Below are 25,783 nucleotides of genomic sequence, written 5' to 3' on the forward strand. Positions count from 1 at the left end.
GAAACAGAAAGTGCAAACAGTCCCCTAACTTTAAGAAATTATATCAGTAGCGGCCAAGCACAGTGGCTCACGCCTGTAATCCCAGCACTTTGGGAGGCCAAGGCGGGTGGATCATGAGGTCAGGAGATCGAGACTATCCTGGCTAATATGGTGAAACCCCGTCTCTACTAAAAATACAACAAAATTAGCCCAGGCGTGGTGGTGGGCACTTGTGGTCCCAGCTACTCAGGAGGCTGAGGCAGGAGAACGGCACGAACCCGGGAGGCGGAGGTTGCAGTGAGCCGATATCACGCCACTGCACTCCAGCCTGGGCGACAGCGCAAGACTCCATCTCAAAAAAAAAAGAAATCATATCAGTAGCTAAAAATCTTCCCACTCACACACACAAAAATACCAAATCTCAATGATCTTATAGGCAAATTCAAATAAACTTTCCATGAATTGAATTTGAATAAAATTTCCATGAATGACCTAAGGTTAGACCATTCTAACTTTCCAGAGAATAGAAAAGGAACAATATCTCACTCTATCAAGCTTATATGTGGACACCAAAACTAGCAAGAGTAATATTAAAAAAGAAATGTGGCAGGTCATTCTAATTTATAGACATGGATGACAAAAATCCTAAACAAAATGTTAGCCAAACAAATCCAGCAGTATATTTTAAACAAATCACACTATAACATGACCAAAGATAATGATGGTTATATATGGTAAAAATCTACCATTCTTTGCCTTTTATTTTTTGTTGTTCCTAAGGGCAGGATAAGAAAGAGCAGCTCAAAAGAATTCAGGTGGCCAGGCACGGTGGCTCACGCCTATTATCACAGCACTTTGGGAGGCCGAGGTAGGTGGATCACTTGAGGCCAGGAGTTTGAGACCAACCTGGCCAACACGGTGAAACCCCATCTCTACAAAAAGAATACAAAAATTAGCCAGGCCTGGTGGCCGGTGCCTGTAATCCCAGCTACTCAGGAGGCTGAGACAGAGAATCACTTGAACGTGGGAGGCGGAGGTTGCCGTGAGAGGAGATCACACCACTGCACTCCTGCCTGGGTGACAGAGTGAGATTCTGTCTCAAAATCAAACAAAAAAGAATTCAGGTGAGGGACTAGGCATTTCTTCAGATGTTCTGTAAAGAGGATTCATGGTATTATCTACCTGATAACTTTCAATGAAAGGGAGAGTTAGTTTTCTTTGGGGGCAGTATCAGTACTTGCTTACCTGAGGACAGGTGAGCAGCTCAGATGGCAGCTCTAGGCCCCTACTTTTGTTACTAGTGACCATCCCCCAATGTCACGGAAGGGTGTGTGTATGACTGAGATAGTGCATCCTTTAGTGAGTGAGTGCATCCTTTGTTATCTGTCACTGTGGGCTCAGAACAAACTTTGGGTCCTTCTGTTTCTTCTCTTTCCATGCAAAAGTTAGGATTCCAGGTACAGCTCTTGCCCTCCCACCATCCAAACTTCCTTCATCCGGTAACAGCACCCTAATTTTCCTTTAAGGAACTGCCTTTCTGCACTTTTAGTCCATGCACAGCAGGTAGCTTTGGACCCACTGCTTGTGATGTAGGCTTGCTAAATCAAAGCCCATGTGTTGCTAGTCATTGTGACGAACTCAGGGATGGGCTTGTGACCCAAGCTGGCTACTAGAGCCCAACTATGACCTTTTGCCAGAGCTCGAGATTAAGGCAATCTCTCTGGGTTGTTAAACTAGAAAGACATAAGCCTGGAGCTGCCAGCGGCCTCCACTTGAGAGATCCTGCCCTGAGAATGAAGAAGCCTATGTTTTAGAGATAGGCATTGGAGAGAGAGAAAAAAATGAAGGCCATATGACACTACTTAAGCTGTTGCCCTCAGGCATGTCTGAAGCTAGTTCTACTTCTCAGCTTTCAGTTATGAAAAACAAATTAGGCTGGGTGTGGTGGCTCACGCCTGTAATCCCAGCACTTTGGGAGGCCGAGGTGGGTGGATCACAAGGTCAGGAATTCAAGACCAGCCTGACCAATATAGTGAAACATGTCTCCACTAAAAATACACACATTAGCTGGGCATGGTGGCGTGCAACTGTAGTCCCTGCTACTCGGGAGGCTGAGACAGGAGAATTGCTTAAATGCGGGAGGTAGAGGTTGCAGTGAGCCAAGATCAAGCCACTGCGCTCCAGCCTGGGTGACAGAGTGAGACTCCATCTCAAAAAAAAAAAAAAAAAAAAAAGAAAGAAAAAACAAAATATGTTTAGGTAGTTTATTGTTGTTTTGCTTAAGCTACTTGGAGCTGGGTTTCTGTCAGTTGCAATCAAAAAGTTCTGATGACTAATACACTGAATTTAATCAAATTTCCCTATAGCTTTATGGAGACACCGAGTCCTAATGTTGGCATTTGCTTCCTCAAAAGCCACAGCACCAAGAGTAACAAGTGAATGTATTTCACTTTAAAAGGTAAATGAGAAATTTGCTCTATGTTCCTAGAAATCTCTGCAGAGCACGCCAGTCTAAAGTTGCCCTTCTTAACCTTTTTCATGTTGAGGCACACATAGAACGTTACAAAAGTGTGTAAGGTACAATGGAGTGGGCAAATTGGCCCAAGGACTAAGCCTCCCTCTGAAGCCCCTGCCCCCCAACCCAAGAGCTGAAGAGATCAATATCCAGGCACCTGTACCACCCATGAACCAGTTGGGAGGGTCACATCTAGAATAAGGTAAAGGTGGGAGGTCAGGGAAGCTGTTTCAAGGGACAGTCCTCAAATGAGTCCTCTCATAACAAGATGGGTGACCTGCCTCATCTGATGGTACATTCCTCATCCTCCACATACCATTTGGGAACAAAGTGCTTCTAAGTGATTCGAAGCTTTTCAGAATCAGCCTGCCAAAACCCAGCTGTTTCTGCATAGTCAGGCTTTCTGGAGTGTGTGGCTCTGGATTTGTGGGAAGGACCCCAGCTCTGCTGAAACTGCTCTTGCTCTCTACAGCAGACCCAGATTTTCAGCCAAGAAACAAGAGGGCAGAAGGTCAGGGGACTGGGGGCGGAAGGAGGAGTATCCATAGAGCTGAGCCAAAAGAATGCCATTATTTAAGATATGATTGAAGAGTCTCTCCAAGACTGGCCAAAAGAGGAATTCGATTTGAACTCTGGGGGCTTAAGAATGCTGAGCACCCAGTTTGTAGATTCTTCTGTTGACCTACTGGGGCCAAACAAGGATGGAAAGATGGAAAGAGCATCTTTTCTTTATAAATCCAGTAGCTTGACTTTGTCTACGAGTGCACAAAATCTAAGGAAAGGCATGCTGCTGTTGCTGTTTTCTAACAACCTCATCTTCCTGTTTATCCAGCACTTATTACCCAACTTTCTTGGACAGCTGACCTATCAACAAGCCAGCAAACATTATCGACCCTGTTCTATATGCAAGACAGGAGATAGGGGATATGAAAGAGACATAAAGATAACAGGACACGAAGCTTTAATGAGTAAGTGGCACAAGCACATTCCTAAGTCTAAGGTAGATGGTGAGAAATGTCCCAACAGAGGCACAAGCACAGTGTTTTGGGAACTCAAAGAAGGGGAGGTTCCAATGGGCTTGGGATGAGATCAGTAAAGATCTAAGAAGGCCTCTGGGAAGAAATCACAGATTAAGGTCATTAAGGATAAGAAAAAAGAACGGCAGCCGGGCACTGTGGCTCATGCGTGTAATCCCAGCACTTTGGGAGGCCGAGATGGGTGGATCACTTGAGCCCAGGAGTTCGAGGTCAGCCGGGCCAACATGGTGAAACCCTGCCTCTAGTAAAAATACAAAAATTAGCTGGGCATGGTGGCATGCACCTGTAATCCCAGCTACTTGGGTGGCTGAGGCAGGAAAATGATGTGAACTCGGGAGGTAGAGGTTGCAGTGAGCCGAGATCACACCACTGAACTCTAACCTGAATGACAGAGCAAGACTCGAAAGAAAAGAAAAGAAAAGAAAGAAAGAAAAGAAAGAAAGAAAGAAAAGACAGAAAGAAAGAAAGAAAGAAAGAAAGAAAGAAAGAAAGAAAGAAAGAAAGAAAGATAGAAGGAAGAAAGAAAGAAAGAAAAAGGTATTACCAGGGGTCTCTGACATCAAAAGGGTCCCCACTGGAGGAAGAGGGCTGTGTCCCATGTTATAGGGTGAATCGTGTTCCTCCAAAATTCATATATTCAGGTCCTAACCCCCAGTACCTCAGAATGTGACTGCAATTGGGGACAGGGTCTTCAAAGAGGTAATTCAGTTAAAATGAGCCTGTTATAGCGGGCCCTACTCCAAAATGTCTAGTGTCCTCCTAAGAAGAGGAAACTGAGACACAGACACCCACAGAGGAAAGATAAAGTCAAGTAAAGGAAAGGAAAGACAGAGGGCCAGCTATAAGCCAACTAGAAAGACAAGGAACAGATCCTTCCCTTGCAGCCCTCAAAAGGTGCCAACTCTGCCAACATTGTGATCCCAGACTTCTGGCCAGCAGAACAAGGAGACAATACATTTCTGTTGTTTAAGCTGCCCAGTCTGTGGTACTCTGTTATGGCCATCTTAGCAAACTAGTACATTGTGTGGGCTTTCCCCCGGCCCTGAGCACCTCCCAAGCTTCCAGAGGGAAGTAGACTGCCTTGTCCTTCTCCCTCCCCTGTCTGGTTTCAGAGTTCTTGTTGACTAGAACTTATTAGCGTGCGTGTGGCTCTTGGGGCTTGATTTGGAGTCCCACACACTCTTCCCCACGGTCAGTAGGCTGTGCTGGAATGCAATCCTGGCAAGCCTTCCCTCCTCCTCAGAGTCAAAAGCCAAGTTGCACTATCTCCTGTTGTCTTAATGACTCTATTTTATTAACCCATTTGTGGCTTGTCTGCCTGCTAATGCACCAGGGTCTCCTGCCCCATATTTTCTGTCTTTGGAAAGAGATGATACTAACAGTCAAATTCATTCAATATACAACTATTTATTGAGCTTGAATATGGAAAGAATAGGGCTGTATGATTTACAAAGAGGACTGGTCACTTACTATCCCCAGTGTCTCGAAATGAATGAATTATCTAAACGAATCTTAAAGATCATCCTCCAACCACGGAGAAGTGATTTGCTCAAGGTCTTTCAGCTGCTGAATCTGATCTCTTTGCACAACTCATGATTTTTGGAGATTAAGAAACCAGAGACTTTGGGCTTTATTCAGCGCTGCAAATGGCCTGCCAGGTGATCTTGGACAAATCCTGTCATATCACATACCTATCCTCCAGATTTCTCAACCAAACTATAAATGTCCCTCCTTGGTGAAGACTTCCTCAACCCCCTTGGGCAGAATCAGCTGTTCCCAGGATTCTCAGTCCATAGCAGCCTTGTGGTGGTTTACGCAGGAGTTGCCAACCCTCCTCCCGGCAAGCCTCCAACCCACATACTCCATTGCCTGTGGCCCCCAATGGTAGGATGAAGTGTGGACCAGGTCAGCCCAAGCCTACCCTCAGCACTCCCTTGGCCAAAGCAATATCTTCAGGGGATCTATCATTAGAACTGGTCTTCAACTCCTCTCTGTCAGGGAAGATAGATAACATTTCATGGTTAAAACCCAACTCCAATCTGGCAAAATTTCAACTTTGTTCTTCTGAGGCCAAAGGCTAGTAGGCCTGAGACACAGAGGGTTCTGAAAGTACCACATTGGGAATTCTACAAGGTGTTCTATGCAAGCCAGTCACAACATTTTAATTCTCTTACCCAGCTGTCCTGTGGCTTCGTTGGAATTCTGAACCCAGAAAGTAAAATCCGTCACCTGGGATTTTATGAAAATTATCTATGTAATCTTTACCCAAAATTAATAATGACCCTTAGAAAAGGCTCAAGTATGAAAAAGTTAAAGAAAAAGGTAGTAAAGCAGAGAAGAGCTGAGACCAAGTAGCTCCCAGAGTTTCTGCCAATGCTTGTCCTTCTTCCCTCTCAGGTGCAAGACGATAGATTATGAAGCAAGAGGTTCCAGCTGAGCCTTCAGCCAATAGCCAGCTAACAGGTACTTAGCAAGCACCAACTATGGGCCAGGCAGTGGGGATGCAGCAGGTAACAAGGCAACGTTTCTTCCCCTCATGAAGTTTACAGCTAAGGGATAGGAAAATCAACAAACGAATACATAAAAAACCACCAATCAGTGGCTCTCAAAGTGCAGTCCCCGGGCCAGCAGCGTCAGCATCACTCAGAAGAAAAGACCCCACCCCAGACCTACTGAGTCAGAAACTGGGCAGCAATCTGTGTTTGAAGGCCTCCGGTGGATTTAATGCACGCTGAAGACTGTGCTGGAAAATGATAAGGCTGTGATTGGGAGTAACTGCGGTGTAATTTCAGACAAGGCAGCCTGTGTAGGACTCTCTAAGGGGTGCCATCTGAACTGAGCTGAAGCCCAAGAGGAGAATGAGCCCGCAATGTGAAGAGCCAGGAGAGAGTTCCAAATAGAAGGAAGAGAAAGTGTGAAGGCCCTGAGGTCCAGAAGGGCCTGGTATATTTGGGGTAGAGAAAGGAGCTGGCATGGTGCCTATGACCAACCAGGGCACGTCGTGGGATGGCCTAAAAGGGCCTAAAGCTGGCGGGCCCACATGCTGGTCAGCCTAAATCACAAGCAAACTCTAGGATGTGGGACAGTCATGGAGCCCTTCCACATATTCTCTAAAATGAAGGGGCAGACAGGTGCGGTGGCCTGTAGTCCCAGCACTTTGGGAGGCCAAGGCGGGCGGATCACCTGAGGTCAGGAGTTTGAACACGGCCAACATGGCAAAACCCCATTTCTACTAAAAATACAAAAATTAGCTGGGCCTGGTGGCAGGTGCCTATAATCCCAGTTACTCAGGAGGCTGAGGCATGAGAATCGCTTGAACCCAGGAGGCGGAAATTGCAGTGAGCCGAGATCGCACCACTGCACTCCAGCCTGGGTGACAGAGCAAGACTCTGTCTCAAAAATAATAATAATAATAAAGTAAATAAATAAATACATAAATAAACAAAATGAAGGGAAGAACATTCCTAGGCCTGCCTTCCTCCCTGGGCTATTTTGAGAATTCCATGAGCTGGTGGACATGAAAGCATTTGGAAAAGCGAGAGGCAGTGTTCCAGTGGGAATTACTACAATGAAAGGACTCATGGCAGTAACCGCAGGACCCAGCCTCCATGGGGAGAAGTGGAGACCACAACAGACCTCAGGCCAGTGCCACCTGGCCCCCAGCCACTGTCTGCTCTCTGGAGAGAAATGAGATTGAGACGATCCTGGAAAAAGGATCCGCTGAGGAGGTCTGAGGTCTGAGGTCTGAGGTGGGATTTTCCAGAGACGTCTGATGGTGGGATCGCTTACATCTCTACCTTGCTGGTCAATCTGGGAGGATTCTTGGCTTCCTAAGGAGCTTGTGTTTTGCTCCAGCTGCTTGCAAACTTCCCCCAGGAATTATCAAGGCAGTGTCAGATTTCTCACAGGACCAGGCCAGGCCCTATCATCACAGTGAGAGCCAATTTCATCCATCCACTGATGCCCCTTTTTCAGGGGTCTCGGCAAAGGGCTCATCCCTGTTTTAAGCTTAAAGGAGACTTTGACCAGGACCCTGAGAACACGGAGGTGATGTAATTATGAGGTGACCCAGTAATTAGCCCCTACAGCTTAGACTACATGCAAAATCACTGCCTCAAATGAGAAGATACCATCTCCGAAAGCTGCCTGTCTCCAGAAGCCACCCTTCACCTGGTTGTCATAAGCATCTTTGCATCCTGAGTGGTCAAGGCTGGAGGAAGCCTCACAGATAATGGCCCAGCCCCTCTCATGCAGATGTGAACTGGAGCCCCAGAAAGAGAAGGAACTGGAGCACAGCCACCCAATGAGCTTGTGGCAGTGCTAAGACTAGGCTAAGCAGAAATCTCCAAATAGGCTTGTAAGCATTTCACTCCCCTGCTCAAAAACCAGTGTTCAAAGAATAAAGCCCAAGTCAACTGCATGGAATTCAAGGCCCCACAATCTGGTGGGGAATCTTGAGTGCCAACCTTCTAAGCCTCATCTCTTATTCTGTGCCTGCCCTGCCCACAACATGTGTCCATGCTGCAGCCACACTGGGTGTCATAAGTGTGCAGGTGACCGGTTGACTCATGACCAAGACTGCTCAACATGCAGTGAACCTTCTTGCCTCCATGTCTCTGCCCATGCTGTTCCCTAACCCTGACTGCCCTTCCTCGTCTCTGACATGGAAATCCTATTCAATCCTGCAAAGACTTGCTAAAGGCCACCATATGCATTCACATTCCTCGTGGGCACTCCCATAGCACCTGGGACATATTGCTCTCATCAGTCACATCTGACACTGGCTCATGAAGAGAATCTGATGAGTTATGTACACCCCCCTCCAAAATCCCCACTCACACCCACTCAGCAGAGAGATCCTGAGGGCAGGGACAGCATCTCGTTCATCCTTAGACCCTCCTAGCCCTTGGCAGTGTCTGACACAGAAAAATGATCAGTCAATATTGTTTAATCAAATGGACGCACAGATATGCAACCCTGTCTGTAGGAAAGCTTCTGTGACCACTCCAGCCAGAGCCAACAAAGTGTCCCATACCTACGTTCATTGCCATCCCATTTCACTGGGCTACATAAAATTATTTGGGTTTCATATTTCCTGCCAACCCACCCGACTCCTGCCAAGAGGCTGTGAAGTCGCCAGGGGGTGATGATATCTGATAAATTATGCCTAGTGTTCCATTATTGGAACGCTAAGCATGTGGGAGTTATTTATATCCTCCTGTTCAAGGTCATCACCAAGGTCTGACTGCAAAAATTTTAAAAATTGCAACATCAGGCATAAATGGGTTAATCTTTACATGCACAGCTCAGACCTCAACACATAAATGGTAAATGGATAAATGAATTCCATCAGTGGTCATAAGTTAACCTATGTAGAAACTGTACCTAATATATAATCCATTTCTCTTTCTCATTTGAATCCCACATATATAATTCACTCATGTAGCTTTTCTGCTTATTTAACAAATATTTATCAGGCACTAGAAAAATACTATGGTGAGACCGCGTGTGGTGGCTCACGCCTGTAATCCCAACACTTTGGGAGGCAGAGGTGGGCGGATTGCCTGAGCTCAGGAGTTTGAGACCAGCCTGGCCAACGTGGTGAAACCCCGTCTCTTCTAAAATACAAAAAATAGTTGGTAGCACACACCTGTAGTCCCAGCTACTCGGGAGGCTGAGGCACAAGGATTGCTTGAACCCAGGAGATGGCGGTTGCAGTGAGCCAAGATAGCACCACTGCACAAGAGAAAAAGAAAAAGAAAAAAAAATACAATGGTGAATAAGACAGAAAGCTCTGTTGGGTGGAGAGATGTTAAATAAATAATCACAAATGTGTATTTATCACAGCTATGGAGTGTGAGCTGGAGAATAAGTACAGGGTGCTGTGGTCACCCCTGAGTCCACTCTGAGCTCTCAGTTGCCCCAGCAGTCCTGTCCCATCATACTTCATCCCTGTCCCCACGGAGAAGGCCACCCCCCACTCAGCTCAGATGCAGAAAACAGATGACCCGTCTTTTTCCCTAACGGAATGAAGCAGAGTCAGGGATTTTTGTGTCTTCGCATTGTTTCATATAATCTCCCTCAAATTCTTAAACCCCTCCTCCCACGGAAACTGTTGAAGATGCCAATTTCATACTGATTCCGGATGCAAAGTCTGTTCTGTCTGACCTCACTGATTCCTGGGGGACGTGTTAAGACCTGTGAAATATGTAGAGCTCATAAATCAACTCTGGCTAGATTTCCACAAATGTTTTAGTTTGAAAGAAAGTCAGACAGCATTGACAAGACCCCAAGTATTCTGCTTCCCTGGCCCCAACATACCCGCCGGCCCCAGAGTCTGTGGATGCTGGCTGCCTGCAGCAGGGCCCAGCACTGGCTGTCCCCATCTTCCCTCTGGCCCGGTTCCGACAAGCTGGAGGGGAACAGGCGGTCAGTCCTTGACATCTAGTCTGTTGTCTGAGGCCCTCTGGAGGGAAGGAATCCTGTGAATGTCCTTTCCCTGCCAGCCCCCAAGGAGATGGCCCAGAGACCCTTCCCCAAGCATGCTCCTCTGTTTCCAAGACAAACAGGAGCCTCGGGATGGTTGTTGGGCTCCAGGGGGTGCCAGTGACATGTAATATAATTGAGTGGTGCCCTCTGGAGTTGTGCAAGGAGCTGGCGCTGGCTGGTGGTGAAGCCCTGGGAGCCAGTCTCCCCCATGGCAGGAAAACAAAGCTGTGGCTTCAAGGTACGAAGGGCACAGCCTCCCACAGCGTTTCCCCTTAAGGAAGGGGACAGTGGACGTGGGTTTCTTTGCAAGTTAATCTGACTGGAAGGTTCTTCACAGGCATCTTTTTCCATTAGCCCGTCAGTGCTTCTGTACATTAGATCGCATCCAACACTCACTGAGCGGCCATGGTGCCCAGCGTCTTGCTGGGTGCAGGACAGCCACAGCGACCATGGCCCCAGCCCACAAGGCGCTTAAGGAACAAGGAGACTCTTGGTCACTTTAGTCCCTGCTTGACACCCAGTACAGTGGGAGGAGTCAGCAGAGGGTGTGCTGGAGGTGAGTGCTGGGAGACTGAGTGAGGAAGGCAGTGGCGCTCCCCTCTGGCTAGCCTGGGTTCATCAGTGCCCGCACTCTTCCTTCCGCCATTCATTCATTCAAAAATCACTCCACGAGAGCCTCACTGTGCCAGATGCTGTGGATAAACAGTGGAGGCTGGCACTGTGCCTTTGTCTCAGGAATCCCCCTGCCAGGCACCCCACCCACTTCCCTGAACCCCCGACAGCCATGCCCTCCATTATGAAAGACAAGAGCCTGTGGGCACCTGCCTGTCCTCGGTGCACACACCTGGGGCTGCTGGGAAGCCCTGGCCTCTCTGCCTCCATGCTCAAGGCCCAGGGCTGGCTGCTGGAGGGAGGCTGTCTGGCTCGTGGGTCTCTCTGATGACGGGTCAGTCCAGTACCACCAGCACTTCCCCAGTCCCAGCCTGCCAGGCCTGGGCACCACGTGGCCTGTGTGGTACATGTGTCCACAGAGGATGGCAGCCCAACGGATAGGAGAACGAAGGTACCCAGGTAGCTCTTCAGCACTCCCAGAGTCTAAGAGGGCCCCAGAGAAAGGCTCGAAAGCTGCCTCTGTGGCCTGTGTGAGGTCAGAGTGGAGACAGAGGGGGTGAAGTGTCAAGACATGATCACGAATTGAAAGAGGTCCCTCTTCTTCTCCCTCCCCAACTAATGCTCCTTCCACATACTTCCCCACTTGAGATAAGCAGCCAACAAGCACCTGCCACGTGTCTGACCCTATGACTGGCAGGGACTGCTAAGATGTAAAGCAAACAGAGTTGCTGCTCCTATGAGATAAAGAGCTTGCAGGTACGCGGAGTGGATGGGGGGCAGTGGATGGGGGGCAGTGGACGGGGGGCAGTGGACGGGTGGGAGTGACAACGCGATTGCTTAGAGGGTGAAGACCTGACCATCCTGCCTTCACTAAGCCTCAAAACATTCCCGGAAGATAAGCATCATTGTCCCATCTTGTAGCTGGGACACACTCAAAGGATTTAAAGGCTTTGCAATAGTGCAGTGATAGGATTCGAACCCACGTCTGTGTGAATCTAAGCCCATGCTCGTTCCACTGCATCACACTCTCTACCACTAGTGCCTGGCATCATTGAATTGCTCACTTCAGATCCTTTGAGAAATGAAGATCTCCCTTTTTCCCCACAAAAGAAATAGCTTGGGCCTATGGGATGATATTTACATGAAGCTGTTGTCGTCAACATCAAATAGGATTCCTCATTTATTGTTTCAATCCGTTTTATTCCACTCAGGCACACACTCTCCATAAAATGAATGCCTTGCATTCATATGGCATTTTTACTTCTTTCATTTAATCCATCCCTGATAACATAAACATCTCCCAAATACCCCAAATCACTCTGTTTCTTGCATTACAGCAGGGTTGGGGGTGTGAGCTGCAGATGCTATGCAGACACCATCCACATAAACATATAAGAGCCGTGGAGAACATCCACAGAACAACTGCGAATTTCTGTACAGAACCTATGTGAGTCATTCTGTTCTAGAGTCCTCCAGTGGTGGATTCAACCCACTTACATCAAAAGGATTTTGAAAAAAAATCTAAAACTAGCCCTGACAGCAAAAGAGATGGTGTGATCACCTTGCTCCATCTCAACACATTCAGAATGACTGCACTTCTCTAAGGAGTATCATAGCATGCACCTCCTACTAACTTAAAAGACATGTGCTAAACAGTCAGCTCAGCTCTGGCCCTGGCATTCGAGGCTATTTACAACCTGGCCGGTAACTTCAACCTCCTGCCCTCCAGGCAGTGCTCTCTGGAGACTTGGTAACGCAGCCACTTTGGCCAGACCAGAGCTGAATGGTCCTGCCATTAAAAAGTCCACACTTCATCCATCCTCTGCAACACCACTCGCTTTTCACACACAACTGGCTAATTCCAGAGTGGAGTAGAAATAAAAGTAACATGACCAGACCAAGGAACATAAGATGAGAGCCAAGAAAAACTTGTAGGTCATTGAAAAGACTGCCACGCTAGACGCTGGGGAAGTGACCTACTACACAAAGGCACCAAGGGCTGGGCATGGCCCATCAGTGGGACCCCACCCAGAACATGAGGCCAGTCAGTGCACTGAACCTCACCAGACCAGTGCCAGTAACCAAAGCCATCTACCACTGAGGGTGGAAGGGACTTCCTCACAAGTGGAGACTTGGTAGGGTCCCGGCAGGTGTCAGCAGGCACGTGTGCTGTTGAAACACACGCAACAGAGAAGAGCCGCATCACCTAGGCAATCCAGGTGGGAAAGGGCTAATGCAAAAAATTACGTTTCCTAAACATTGGGAAGATTTAGAATAGTAGAACATTCTTGAGTTGCAGGAAACCTGAGAAATCATCAGAACCAGGGAATTTAAACTTTTTTGTGTGTGCCTTGAACCTGTTTGGCAGACTGCTAAGCCCATGTACTCCCTTCTCAGAATAATGCCTTAAATTGCATAAAATAAAACTCAGAGGATTACGAAAGAAAACAATTGTATTGAAATGCAGCTATCAAAATATTTAAAAAACAAATGTATGGCTGGGCATGGCAGCTCACACCTGTAATCCCAGCACTTTGGAAGGCCAAGGAAGGAGGATCGCTTGAGCCCAGGAGTTAGAGACTAGCCTGGACAACGTAGCAAGACCCTGTCTCTACAAAAGATACAAAAGTTAGCTGGGCATGGTGGCATGTACTGGTAGTCCCAGCTACTCGGGAGGCTGAGATGGGAGGGTCACTTATGCCTGGGAGGTTGAGGATGCAGTGAGCAGAGATCATGCCACTGTAATCCATCCAGCTTGGAAAACAGAGCAAGACCCTGTCTCAGGCCAGGCGCAGTGGCTCACACCTATAATCCCAGCACTTTGGGAGGCCCAGGTGGGCAGATCATGAGATCAGGAGATCGAGACCATCCTGGCTAACACTGTGAAACCCCATCTCTACTAAAAATACAAAAAATTATCCGGGCGCAGTGGCAGGCACCTGTAGTCCCAGCTACTCGGGAGGCTGAGGCAGGAGAATGGCATGAACGTGGGAGGCAGAGTTTGCAGTGAGCCAAGATTGTGCCACTGTACTCCAGCCTGGGTGATAGAGTGAGACTCCATCTCAAAAAAAAAAGACCCTGTCTCAAAACACACACACACACACACACACACACACACACCACACACACACGTGTGATACAGTGATATAGATACTTGTTTATCAGTGCATTAAAAAAAAATTGGGCAGATCTAGTATCTTCTATGATTTTGAAGGTTTCAAAACATTTCAAAATACTTCCAAGTATTTCAAAATAACTGCCACAGCTGTAATGTGATATGTAAATATCTGATTCTCTTGTCAATACCATCCCAGGTACTGCTAATAGTCCTGTGGCCTGTTGCCTACAATGGACAGTAATGCTAAATCTCAATTCAAAGTTAGTGGGGAAAAACATGACGATAGATCCCTTGATCTCTATCCACAGACCCCAGATTATGACCCTTAGTATAATACCATCCTTTCTTTTTACAGATAATAAAACTTAGGCCAGAGAGGCCAAGTGGCTTTCTAAATGTCACACAGCTAATAAGTAGCAAATCTGGGATCAAAATCCAGTTCTTACTAATGTCTCATCTCATCCCTTTACCGCTACACCATGCTACCTCAATTTAGACCTTAAAATCATTTCTTTCCAGTTTGTGTTTTGTTTTTAAATAAGTAACACATTCTTCTAACAAATTCAAACAATATACAAATTGCATGAAAAAAATAAACCTTCTACCTTTCTTTAAACACAGTTCTGTCGAAAAATAGATAGATGAACTAGGGCCTTGCTAATTAAAGGGTGTTCCCTGGACCAGCAGCGTGGCATCACCTGGGGGCTTATAAGAAAATGCAGACCCTTGGGGCCCACCCCAGACCTCTTGAGTCAGAACTGCATTTTCCCCAGGTGATTCATGGGCACAGTTACTTTTGGGAACAGCTGTCCTGGACAACTTCCTGGAGTCCTGTCTGTGTTTGGGTCTCCCTGGAAGCACAAGTTAACCCCAGCTCCTACTGCTGAAAATTGGCAAGAATTCAACTTTCAACTCCCTAAACGACACACACTATTAAATCTAATTCCCAGAAGAAAGAATAAAAAATAATGGAATAACAGGACTAGGGGTTTGGAGCAGGAGAAGTCATCACGGAATGATGAGATTTGAGATAATGAAAACAATAATTACAGTAATTAACTTAGGAAGCCCCTATGATAAGCCAGCCTCAATGTTAGACAATTTGCATGCATATCTCACTTAATTCTCCAAATTTCCTGTGGCGGTTGGTACTGTTATCCCTGTTTACAGGAGGAAAATCTGAGGTTTAGAGAAGTGAAGCCACTTGCCCATCATCCCAGCAATGATAGGGAAAGACTTGCAGCAAGGTGGGAAACCTGGGGAGGCCATGCCCATGAACAAGCTTGCTGGGGCCAATTCACAAAGACATCTGAGCAAACCCAGCTGCAGAACCCCCGCCTCAATGTGATCCCATTTGCTCTCTGGGCCTGCGTAGTCCCAATGCCCTCAGCAGCTAAAGAATCGGTTTCATGGTTTCACGCATTTTCCTCCAGATCTGTTTCACGCATTTTCCTTCTGGTCTCAGTCTGAGGACTGAGATTCAAGTTACAGACCAAGCCAGAGGACTGTATAAAAAAAAAGAAAAGTCTGTTGGAGTGAAGGCTGCCTTCTCCTCCCTAGTTTTTGCTAACCACAGTCCTGTCAGCATTAGGGGCTGAGGTTTCTACTTGCCCCGGCCTTTATGCCACATTTGTTCCCACTTCCCACTTTTCTGTCTCACAATTTAAATAATCCCAGGTTCTGCTGCCATTTCCAAGCAGATTCCGAGTGAAGCCACATCAGGCTTAGCTGGGGAAAGCCCTTCGAGGCCTGCAAGGTAAATGTGTACTAGGCTCAGTTTTAGGTCATTTTAAAGGTTTTGAAGAATTAGACGTTTGATGCATTTTCAGACTCTGTGACTCTTCCCATGGGTTATCATCTCAAGACCCTAGCAGCCTTCTCCATAAATCTTTCCCAATTAACGTTTACTATGGGATACTCTGCGTAAACACTGGGCAAGGTGTTTGCACATGTTATCTGTGAGACAGGCATTGTTATATCCATTTTACAGATGAGGAAACCAACCCCCGTCCTCACAGGTAGGAAGTGGCCAAACCAAGGTGAGACTCAAAGCCTGTCTGACTTCCCAGTTCCAGTCCCCTCCACCCCAGAAGGCTTCTTATCTCTGCCTTCTTTTTGTACCATCTCAGGAACTCATCAGAGGCTGTCTTGAATTTCAGCTGCTTGTGCTTGTGTTGTGTTTAATCTCCCTTCCTTGTCCACAAGCTCTAGAGAGAGCTCCATGGCCATGCAAAACTCCACATCCCCCTCGGTGCCTAGGCCAGAGCCTGGCACCAACAAGGCACTCTGTACACATTGGTTGACTGAAGAAGTACTGGCTGGCTTTCAGGAAAAATAACTCAAGAGAAAGCCTCAGAGCAACACCACCCACCTTCCAAAAGGATTCCATGTGTTGCTCTCTGCCTGTTCTCAGATCAATAACAATAACAAAAATCCTGGACTAGAAGAGAGAATCAAGATATTGCTTGTAATTTCACAAATGGCCGGAATTTCTGCAGTCCCCGGAGTAGCAGGGCTCTAGTAAAAGGCTGCTTTCTCAGCCGCCAAATATTCCACAAACATGACTTACTGATGGAGTCCTTACATTTGCCACTGAGCCAAGCTGGTTAGCAAAGCTAGAACTTGGAATGTCCACCCAGAGAGATGACAAGTTGAGCCCCAAAGGGAATGAGTTGACAGAGTTGAGTGGCGGCCACATTCAGGGACCCGGTCTCAGAGGCAGCGTGCCATGAGAGGAAGGTTCCTGAATGGGAGTCCACATCTTGGGTGCCCCAGCCACTCCGCACCAGCTCACCCCACCCCCTGAGGCTTCAGCACCGCACCATCCTCAGCCCCACACCGTCCTTCTCTGGGATGTCTATGTGGCCAGCTCAGAACTGTACGTATGTGTTTGATTTGGCCTCTGTCTGGGTCTTGATTGTGAGCTGTTGGGTGAGGCTCTCCTCCAGCAGCCCCTCCCTGCTTACCAGTTAACCATGTCTGTCTGGCTCTCCCTCCCCTGAGAATCTGGTCACCAGATCTCCCAAGGGTCCAGGATCTGGGTGACACACTCTAATGAGCCATGAGTCCCATCACTGTCACGCCAAGATGCCAGTTTTCTGAACAACACAAAACTTGCTTGGCTCGTGGACTATAATTCCTAGGTCACTGTTCACTGTGTCTGCAGAAGTGTCCCAGTGCACACCTAGGGGCCTGTGGACTCAAACCTAAGGCCAAACATTGTTCCAAAAGGACAGGGTCTAGTCACCTCCAAAGTGGAACCAAAAAGAGAAAAATTGAGGAGGAAGCTCTGAGGGACTGGCCACCCAGGTGCTGAGCCCGGCCCCGCCCAGCCCATGGAAACGGCATGGCTTCATGCAGCACCAAGGGATGAGAGTACTTCCTTGAAAGTGAGTCCAAACCCTAGAAAAAGTAAACCGCCATGAAAGGGAATGCTCATTTGCCTCCCCAAGGCAGACTGTCTTACACTTTGAGAAGAAATCAGTGCATGAAGAGGGCAAAAGATCAAAGATGCTACCTACAAAATAGCCTGCCCAAAAATTTAACCTGAATTGGATCAAGTCCCGAGATCTATTAGCAGCTTACAAGAAAACATAGGGGACAAAGGAATAAGATAACCCGCGCCCCGGCAAGAGTGCAATCAGCCACCTCCAAAACGTATGAAATTCTACAGAACAAGCAGCTCAGCCTCTTCAACAAATAAGTGGCCAGGGAAACAGTAAAGACTACAAGACATTTAAGAGACTTGTCAACCAATGCAATTTGCAGAATTTGCATGGATCTGATTCAAACAAACCAACAGACAACAGGCTGCTGAGATGGCTTCGTATGCATGGCCCCTTTGGGGCTCAGCTTGTCATCCCTCTGGGTGGATATTCCAAGTTCTGGCTTTGCTAACCAACTTGGCTCAGTGGCAAATGTAGGGACTCCAATAACTAATGTTAGTGAAATGTTTTGTGGCTGAGAAAGCAGGATTTTGTTAGAGCCATGCTACTCGGGGGACTGCAGGGATTCTTCTGGCCATTTGTGATGAAATTGCAAGGCATTTATGAGACAATCAGAGAGATTTGAACACTACCTGGATATTTAATGATAAAAAGAGATTATTATTGACTTCTGTAGGTTTGATAATGGTATTGTGTTTTTTGGAAGTTTTTTTTATTTTAATTTTTTATTTTTTTGAGGCAGAGTCTCACTCTGTCGCCCAGGCTGGAGTGCAGTGGCACGAGCTCGGCTCACTGCAACCTCCACCTCCTGGGTTCAAGCGATTCTCCTGCCTCAGCCTCCCGAGTAGCTGGGAAAACAGGTGCATACCACCACACCCAACTAATTTTTGTGTTTTTAGTAGAGGCGGGGTTTCATCATGTTGGCCAGGCTGGTCTCGAACTCCTGACCTCAGGTGATCCACCCACCTTGGCCTCCCAGAGTGCTGGGATTACAGGCATGAGCCACCGTGCCTGGCCTTAAATTTGTTTTTGTAAAGAATTTCTTTATCTCTTAGAGATAATTCTGAAGTCTTTAAGAATGAAATTATATGATGTCTGGGATTTGTTTTAAATTAATGCACTGAGTAGAGTGTAAAGAAGAAAGGAGATTGTGCCCATGCTGATAACTACAGAAGTTGGGTGATAAGTAGGTAGGTGCTTACTATGCTCTTTCTACTTTTGACTAGGTTCAAAATTTTACAGAGCAAAAAGTTTCATTATGAAAAAAAAAGAGAGATAGCTGGGTGCCATGGCTCACACCTATAATCCCAGCATTGTGGGAGGCCGAGGCATGAGGATTGCTTGAGCCCAGGAATTTGAGACCAGCCTGGGCAACATGGCAAAACCCTGTCTCTACCAAAAAAAATACAAAAATAAGCCAGGCATGGTGGCACATGCCTGTAGTCCCAGCTACTTGGGAGGCTGAAATGAGAGGATCACTTGAGCCCAGGAGGCAGAGGTTGCAGTGATCGAGGATCATGGTGGCACACGCCTGTAGTCCCAGCTACTTGGGAGGCTGAAATGGGAGGATCGCTTGAGCCGAGGAGGCAGAGGTTGCAGTGATTGTGCCACACTCTGTGTTACAGCCTGGGTAACAGCCAGACCCTGTCTCAGAAAACAAAAATAGCAAGAGAAGGACCTTGTTTTTAATCCTGACTTCAGCACTGACTCTGAGCACCCTTGAACAAATCTATACCTCACTGAGCCTGTTTTCTCATTCAAAGCCTGAATGGTTCAAATCATGGCTCGGCCCCTCACTTGCTGTGTGACTTTGAACAGGTTTCTTAGCTTCTCTGCTTCGGTTTCCTCATGGGTACAATAGGAATGATAATAGTTTTACCTTGTAGGTGGTTATGAGGATCAAGCGCATTAATTGTCATAAAGGTCCTAGCACACAAGTACTATCGAAGTGTTTGATATTATTACCACTGCTGCTGCGGATGTTACTGTTGATCGCTATTCTTATTTTGATGAAGAGGACAAGACACCTTTGGAGATGTTTCCTCCTCTCCTAGAACACTAAAGTTTCAGAAATGTTTCCCAAGTCTCCCTGACTTACCCACTACTCATGCAATGCCTCCTCCACAGGATCAGAGCTGTGCTCTGGAAAACACCCACATTCTCTGGGCAGTGACACCTCCACACTCACCTCCTTGTCTTTTCTCAATGATCCCCCCATCTGGTTTCCTTCCCTCCCACCTTCCGCCACGGTGCCTTGCTTCCCTTCCACCTGCTCCCAGGCCCACCTCTCTTCCATCCCAGTTCTTGGAAGGAGCGGTAGGTAGAAAGAGCCTCCCTTTCCCATCCCTTCTCTTACTTCCCCCCACCCCCACAATGCCAGCTCTTTACAATATGCAGAGGGACCTCAGCGAGGGCCATTTGAAAGCCCTGTGTAAAACCAGGAAACCATGGGGTGGGGTGAAGGGAAGTTAGAAAGAACTCAGGACTTATGAATGCATAATGCTGAACTTTTTGGAAATGGATGGGCCTGGTGCCAGTCCTCACTAGGGCTCCTAGATTGTATTCTCCTTACAAAAGGGCCATTATGAAAGTTCCGCATCTCCCGTGTGACAGGTTCAGAGCCATAAATGGCATGACGTCAGAGGCACCAGGGGAGGAATAGGTTTCCCAGCCATGTCCTGATTGTCAAGGGCACTGGGACCCTGGAAAGAGGTTTAGGGGAAGGAGGGAGACACTTTGGAGAAAGCCGCAGCAGTTCCCAGCTGTTCTGCAAAGGAGGCCGCTGAGCTTGCCCGAGGCATCAGCTAGAGCTGTCTACACCACGACCATCCAAGGCCCCCCGCCAAAACCGCAGAGTGCCTCGAAAGAATCATTACACCCTCTTCCTCACCTCAAGACACGTAAGGGCTGATCACTTGGCTTATCCAGCCCCCACGTGACATCCTGGAAGAGCAGCACCTCCCACTTCTATCTCTGCATTTTCTTTTGGGATCATTTCTTTTCTACCAGATAGGAGAGGTCATTTCCTATAGTTAGGAGATTGTAGACAGGGGAGAAGTTAGGGGAGCTGGACTGGCATCCTACCTCTGTAATTACCTAACTGGTTGGAGTCCACACTCTCCTTTCTACAAAATGAAGAAGTTGAAGTTAAAGATTGGTAAAAAAGTCCCTTCCAGTTACAAAGGTCTTTCCTCCTGATGCTGGTTATAAGGAAGCCTGTTACCATCTTCTCCACCAAAGCTGGCTTGACCGGACCCTGCGCTCATTCCCTTTGCACACTCATCTACGTTTAAGGTAAACATTAACCAGCTCTGTCTTTCTCACTCTTTCTCCCCCCGCCAACACACACAGAGACCACACCCCTTGAGACCAGCGAAAATGTAGAAGTTTGGGTTCAAGCATACCCAGTGTTCCCTCGTAGCTCTGAAGACACTTGTCTGCAATTATTTATGAGTAATCAAATGAGAATGCACACTCCTTCATATAAGCATATAGAAGACACCTTAAATTAACCAACACAGCTTCCCTAATAGTGGGTTACAGCTCAACACTCCAGAGCCCTGAAATGGGACAAACAAAATCTTGGGACAAACAAAATGGGACAAACAAAAATGGGAAAAACAAAAAAACAAAATGGGACAAACAAAAATCTTGCTAGACCAATGGTCTCTCAAACTTTTGGGGTAGAGGAAAAAAATAATAAAACTTTAATTCATATATATTTTTTCTTAAGAGACAAGGTGTCGCCATGTTGCCCAGGCTGGAATGCAGTGACTATTCACAGGCGCGATCACAGCGCACCATAGCCTCAAACCCCTGGGCTCAAGTGATCTCCCCCTTCACCCTACTGAGTTGCTGAGACTACAGGCACGTGCCACCACTCCCAGTTTCATATTTATTTTTATCTCATCCTTTTAAATTTCATATTTCTTATGTGAAGTTTATATTCTGCAATCCATATTAGTAAGACAGGGTATGTATATAATTTATAAATATCCATATAATGGGGATCCAGGCTCAAAAAGATTTTGCAGATGGGATGCACGATCAAAAAGTTTAGAGCTTTCACTCTATACACCATCTTCCAGAGCTGGAGACAGTTACAAGATTTTGGTCTGACCACAGCTAAAGGGACCAGGGAGGATCCTAGGTAACTCTCCTCCAAGGCCACGCTGGCCAACAGAACCTAAAGCTCTCTAGGGCACTGGTCACACCCCTTGCCAATTCCTTTGTGCCTGCTTCTTCCCGGAGGTCCATTCTTGCTGTGAGTTCCTATCAGTGAGGCTCCTTTTGGTCAAAAGCACATTAGTTCCAACCCAAGTAACCTAATTTTCTTTCCAGAACAGTTGGCCGTGCCCTTCAAGGCTTCTTGTATTGCAGAAGTACATGTTCCAATCAAGGGTGCGGGGGCTGAGGACAGAGCTTTGGCCCTTTCTAGATCTTCCTCTGAGATTTACTTACTGTAATAAGTCTGACCAGATGTATTGGTTATTTGAGAAAATATTACCTTGGTCTTTAAATATATAGACGAGTTGTAGATACATAGATACAGATAGGTAGATAGATGAAAGTAAAATAAAGAAAAAAATTGGTTTTCTGGAGAACTGTGAACAAAACAGCAAAATAACCTCCGTAGTTGGGCAGGAACCCAGAGATACAGGCTGCTAAGAGTGAAATAAGTATGCAGAGAGTAAGTCATTGTTTCACTGGTGCATTGAATGGCAACTAACAACCCATTTGTGGTGAGCATGCCAGATACAGACGATGTCTTCACCAAAGCACAGCGGAGAGGAACAAAAGGCTGGGCTACTCACCCACACATTGGTTGCTTTCATCCATCTGGTATCCAAAGCGGCATATAAGAGGCCTGGAGATCGTGGGATAGTTTGGAGCTGAGAGTGGTGGGGCAGCTGCTGGGTACGGACCTGAGTAGGGGGTCGAGTAGGGGTTCGAGTAGGGCCCTCGATACACAGGGTTTGTTCGGGGAATGCATAAATACCCGCCATTTTGGTTAACACACATCATGTCTCCTCGGCAGGCCTCGGGGATGGTTCGGCATTCATCAATATCTGAAAGGCACAGAAAGGGCGGGCATTAGTGGCACCCCAACTGCGTTGTGTCCGGTGCATATTTAAGCAGAACTCGGTACCAGGCGTGGAGGAAGCACTCCCAAACACCTAGGGCGGTCCCAACTCGTCGCGGTAAGGTACCCCTAAATGTTGGCTGAAGTGAATCAAAGTAACCAGTGTCACTCAAAACATCAGCCTTTCAAATACCACCATCATGATTTTGACCATATCTACAAAAACCTTGCTATAGTTTGAATGTCCCTCCAAAACTCATATTGAAACTTAATCCCCAGCATTGCAATATTGAGTGGTGAGGCCTTTAAGAGGTGATTGGATCCTGAGGGCTGTACTCTCATGAATGGATTAATCTACTCATAGATTAATGGGTTAATGCGTTATCTTGGAAATGAAACTGGCGGCTTTCTAAGAAGAGGAAGAGAGACCTCAGCTAGCAGCCCAGGCCCCTCACCGTGTGATGCCTTGCGTACTTCGGAACTCTGCAGAGAGCCCCCACCAGCAAGAAGGCCCTCACCAGATGGAGATCCTCAACCTTGGACTTCTCAGCTTCCACAGTTGTAAGAAATAAATTCCTCTTCTTTATAAATTACCCAGTTTTAGGTATTTAGGTATAAGCAACAGAGAATGGACTAAAACAAACCTGTACTATCATTTGCACATACTCTTTCTTTAAATAAGCCCATATTTGAAGCCCAAATGAATGTATTTTTAAAATCTTACATGACTACAGCAAGTGAAAACTAGCATAAGTAGAAGGTAACAGTAAAAATAAATACACACTATTAAAATAAAGAGTGTTTATCTGCAGGTGTACCATCTAATACATCAAGGATCCTCGTGTGCACATACTACACTCTGAAAATACTGGGATGGGCCTAACAATTGTCTCCACTTCTACTTCAAGTAACAGTGGGCAGTCGAGAAAGAGTCTCTTGCATCAGGAAAAGACAAGGCGTAGGCTGGGCACAGTGGCTCATGCCTGTAATCCCAGCACTTTGGGAGGCCGAGGCAGGTGGATCACCTGAGGTCAGGAGTTCAAGACCAGCCTCCCAACATGGTGAAATCCCATCTCTACTAAATACCAAAAATTAGATGGGTGTGGTGGTGCATGCCTGTAATTCCAGCTACTTGGGAGGTTGAGGCAGAAGAATCGCTTGAACCCGGAAGGCAGAGGTTGCAGTGAGCTGAGATTGCGCCATTGCACTCCAGCCTGGGCGACAAGAGGGAAACTCTGTCTCAAAACAAAAACAAATACAAAAAAAAGAAAAAAGAAAAAAAGAAAAGGCTTGACTGAGAGCTAGTTGCTTGTTAAGAAAGCAGAGCTTTGCTTTCAAGTCAGCTCTGTGCCAGCCAACAAGGCCCATTTCCAGCCAGGCTGGGCTCTGCTTGTTATGTCTGGAAGGGGAGAGGTGGACTCTCTAGAAAATCAGCCTTGCTAGGGTACAGACAGGGGAGGCCTGAACTGTGGCTCCAGCGAGCAGCAGACGTGATCCGGTCTACCGAGCCATGTCACCAGCCTTGGAGTCTGCTCTGTGCGGGGCTAGAGACTGGAGACCACATGCCTGCACCTGACAACTCACCCCCAGCATCTCATCTGAGAAACTCACACCCAATCCTACCAGAGGTAAAAGCAACGGCAAGGTGCAGAATGCAACAGCCTGTTCTCCAGCTTGAAGCCTGAAGCCATCGCTGAAATGGGGGGCCAGAAAAGAAGGCCACTGCTCCACTCTTGATTCCTCATCAAATCTTCAAATCAAAACGCCTTATTTTAAAATCAAAACATAAGCCCAGATTTCCCAGGACAGGGTTTTATTCCTCACTGTTCATCGGTTTTTCAAACCATCTATCTCCCCTCTGGAGCATGGCTGACATGAGCTCGGAGACGACAAAATGATTTTGCTTCAATTAAATATAATTTAAAAGCTAAATACTTCCCCTAAGATGGGGGCAAGTAGGGCTGTCTTCTTCCGTTCATATGCCCTATGCTCTGTCAACAACAAACTATTCCATGCTCTGAGTGTCCTTTCCACACGTGGTCCTTGTTAATGCTGTTCCTTCTACCTGGAATGGCATTTCTTAGGATCCTATTCATCTTTCAATACCCAATTCAAATGCGATCTCCATTAAATTTTTTTTTTTTTTTGAGACAGAGTCTCTCTCTGTTGCCCAGGCTGGAGTACAGTGGTGCAATCTCAGCTCATTGCAACATCTGCCTCCCAGGTTCAAACCATTCTCCTGCCTCAGCCTCCTGAGTAGCTGGGGCTACAAGCACGTGCCACTACAACTGGCTAATTTTTTTGTATTTTTAGTAGAGACAGGGTTTCACCGTGTTGGCCAGGCTGGTCTCGCACTCCTGCCCTCAGGTGATGCACTCGCCTCGGCCTCCCAAAGTGCTGGGATTACAGGCGTGAGCCGCCACACCTGGCCCCATTGATGCTTTATTGACCCTGGATATAAGGTATCACTTTCTCCTCTTTTGCAGAGTCCATTGCAAAAGATGGCATGCTAAGAGAATGACCCCCACAAACACTCCAAAATCTCCTCTTCCTAGTCCTCAGAACCTGTGAATAGGTTGGGTTACATGGCAAAGGGGAATTAAGGTAGCAGCTGGAATTAAGCTTACTAAGCAGCTGACCTTGAGATGGGGAGGTTATCCTGGATTTTCTGGGTGGGCCCGATATATTCACAGGAGTTCTTAAAAGTAGAAGAAGAAGAGGCTGATTGGTCAGAGAGATGCTACAACAGAAAAAGAAGAGATTCAAAGTGAGAAACGCTTGACTCGCTGTGTTGGCTTTGAGGATGGAGGGAGGAGCCACCAGCCAAGGAAAGCAGGAGGCTTCTAAAAGGTAGGAATTGCCCTCCACTGACAGTCAGCGAGGAAACAGAACCTCAGTCCTACAACCACAAGAAACTCAATTCTGCCAACAACCAGAAGGGAATAAGAGTCTCCCTTAGAGCCTCCAGAAGAGCACACAGCCCTACTGACACCTTAATTCTATTCTGGTGGAGACTCAAGTCAAACTTCTGACCTACCGAACTGTAAAATCATACATTGGTGTTGTTTAAGCCACTAAGTTGGTGGTAATTTGTTACGGCAGCCCTAGGAAACACCAATCCAATAGAAACCTTCAAGAGAACAGAGATCAATTCTTTCACCCCCCTCAGTGCTTAGCTCAAGGCCAGGCACAAAGAAGGTGATCAATAAAAGGGCACCACTGACTTCAGTCATTCCATGTCACTGTATTCTCCCATGGGCATGGCTAATCATTGAACAACAGAGAAAGAAATAAATAGCACTGCAACTGGGCTGCTTGCCTCCACCCCAGTGAAGGATCCACAGTGGCTCATACCTAAACACTGTCCTGACTGGCGATCCAGGTCAAAGCCATTCGTGCACTGTGCCTGCAGGGAAGGAGAGAGGAGAAACAGGCAAGGTCATTTCACACCATAAAAGTCTTATTGCTGCAACACAGAAAGTTGGGGAAATGGAGCAAAAAAGA

At 46.9% G+C, this 25,783-nt stretch overlaps 1 protein-coding gene across 6 annotated transcripts in view; it reads right to left on the reverse strand.

Moving 5' to 3' along the window:
* The window catches only part of FBLN5 (fibulin 5), an 80,390-nt gene that overhangs the window by 47,238 nt on the left and 7,369 nt on the right, over nt 1–25,783 (reverse strand). For all 6 annotated transcript variants that reach the window (XM_063698125.1, XM_063698124.1, XM_019010009.4 and 3 more), the window contains 2 exons: nt 25,634–25,685; nt 22,011–22,265 (listed from right to left, as the gene is read on the reverse strand). In XM_063698125.1, coding sequence (XP_063554195.1) covers nt 22,011–22,265; nt 25,634–25,685 — 307 coding nt within the window. The remainder of the gene's footprint in view (nt 1–22,010; nt 22,266–25,633; nt 25,686–25,783) is intronic.

The sequence above is a fragment of the Gorilla gorilla genome, chromosome 15 (assembly GCF_029281585.2).
Source record: "Gorilla gorilla gorilla isolate KB3781 chromosome 15, NHGRI_mGorGor1-v2.1_pri, whole genome shotgun sequence".
NCBI lineage: Eukaryota > Metazoa > Chordata > Mammalia > Primates > Hominidae > Gorilla > Gorilla gorilla.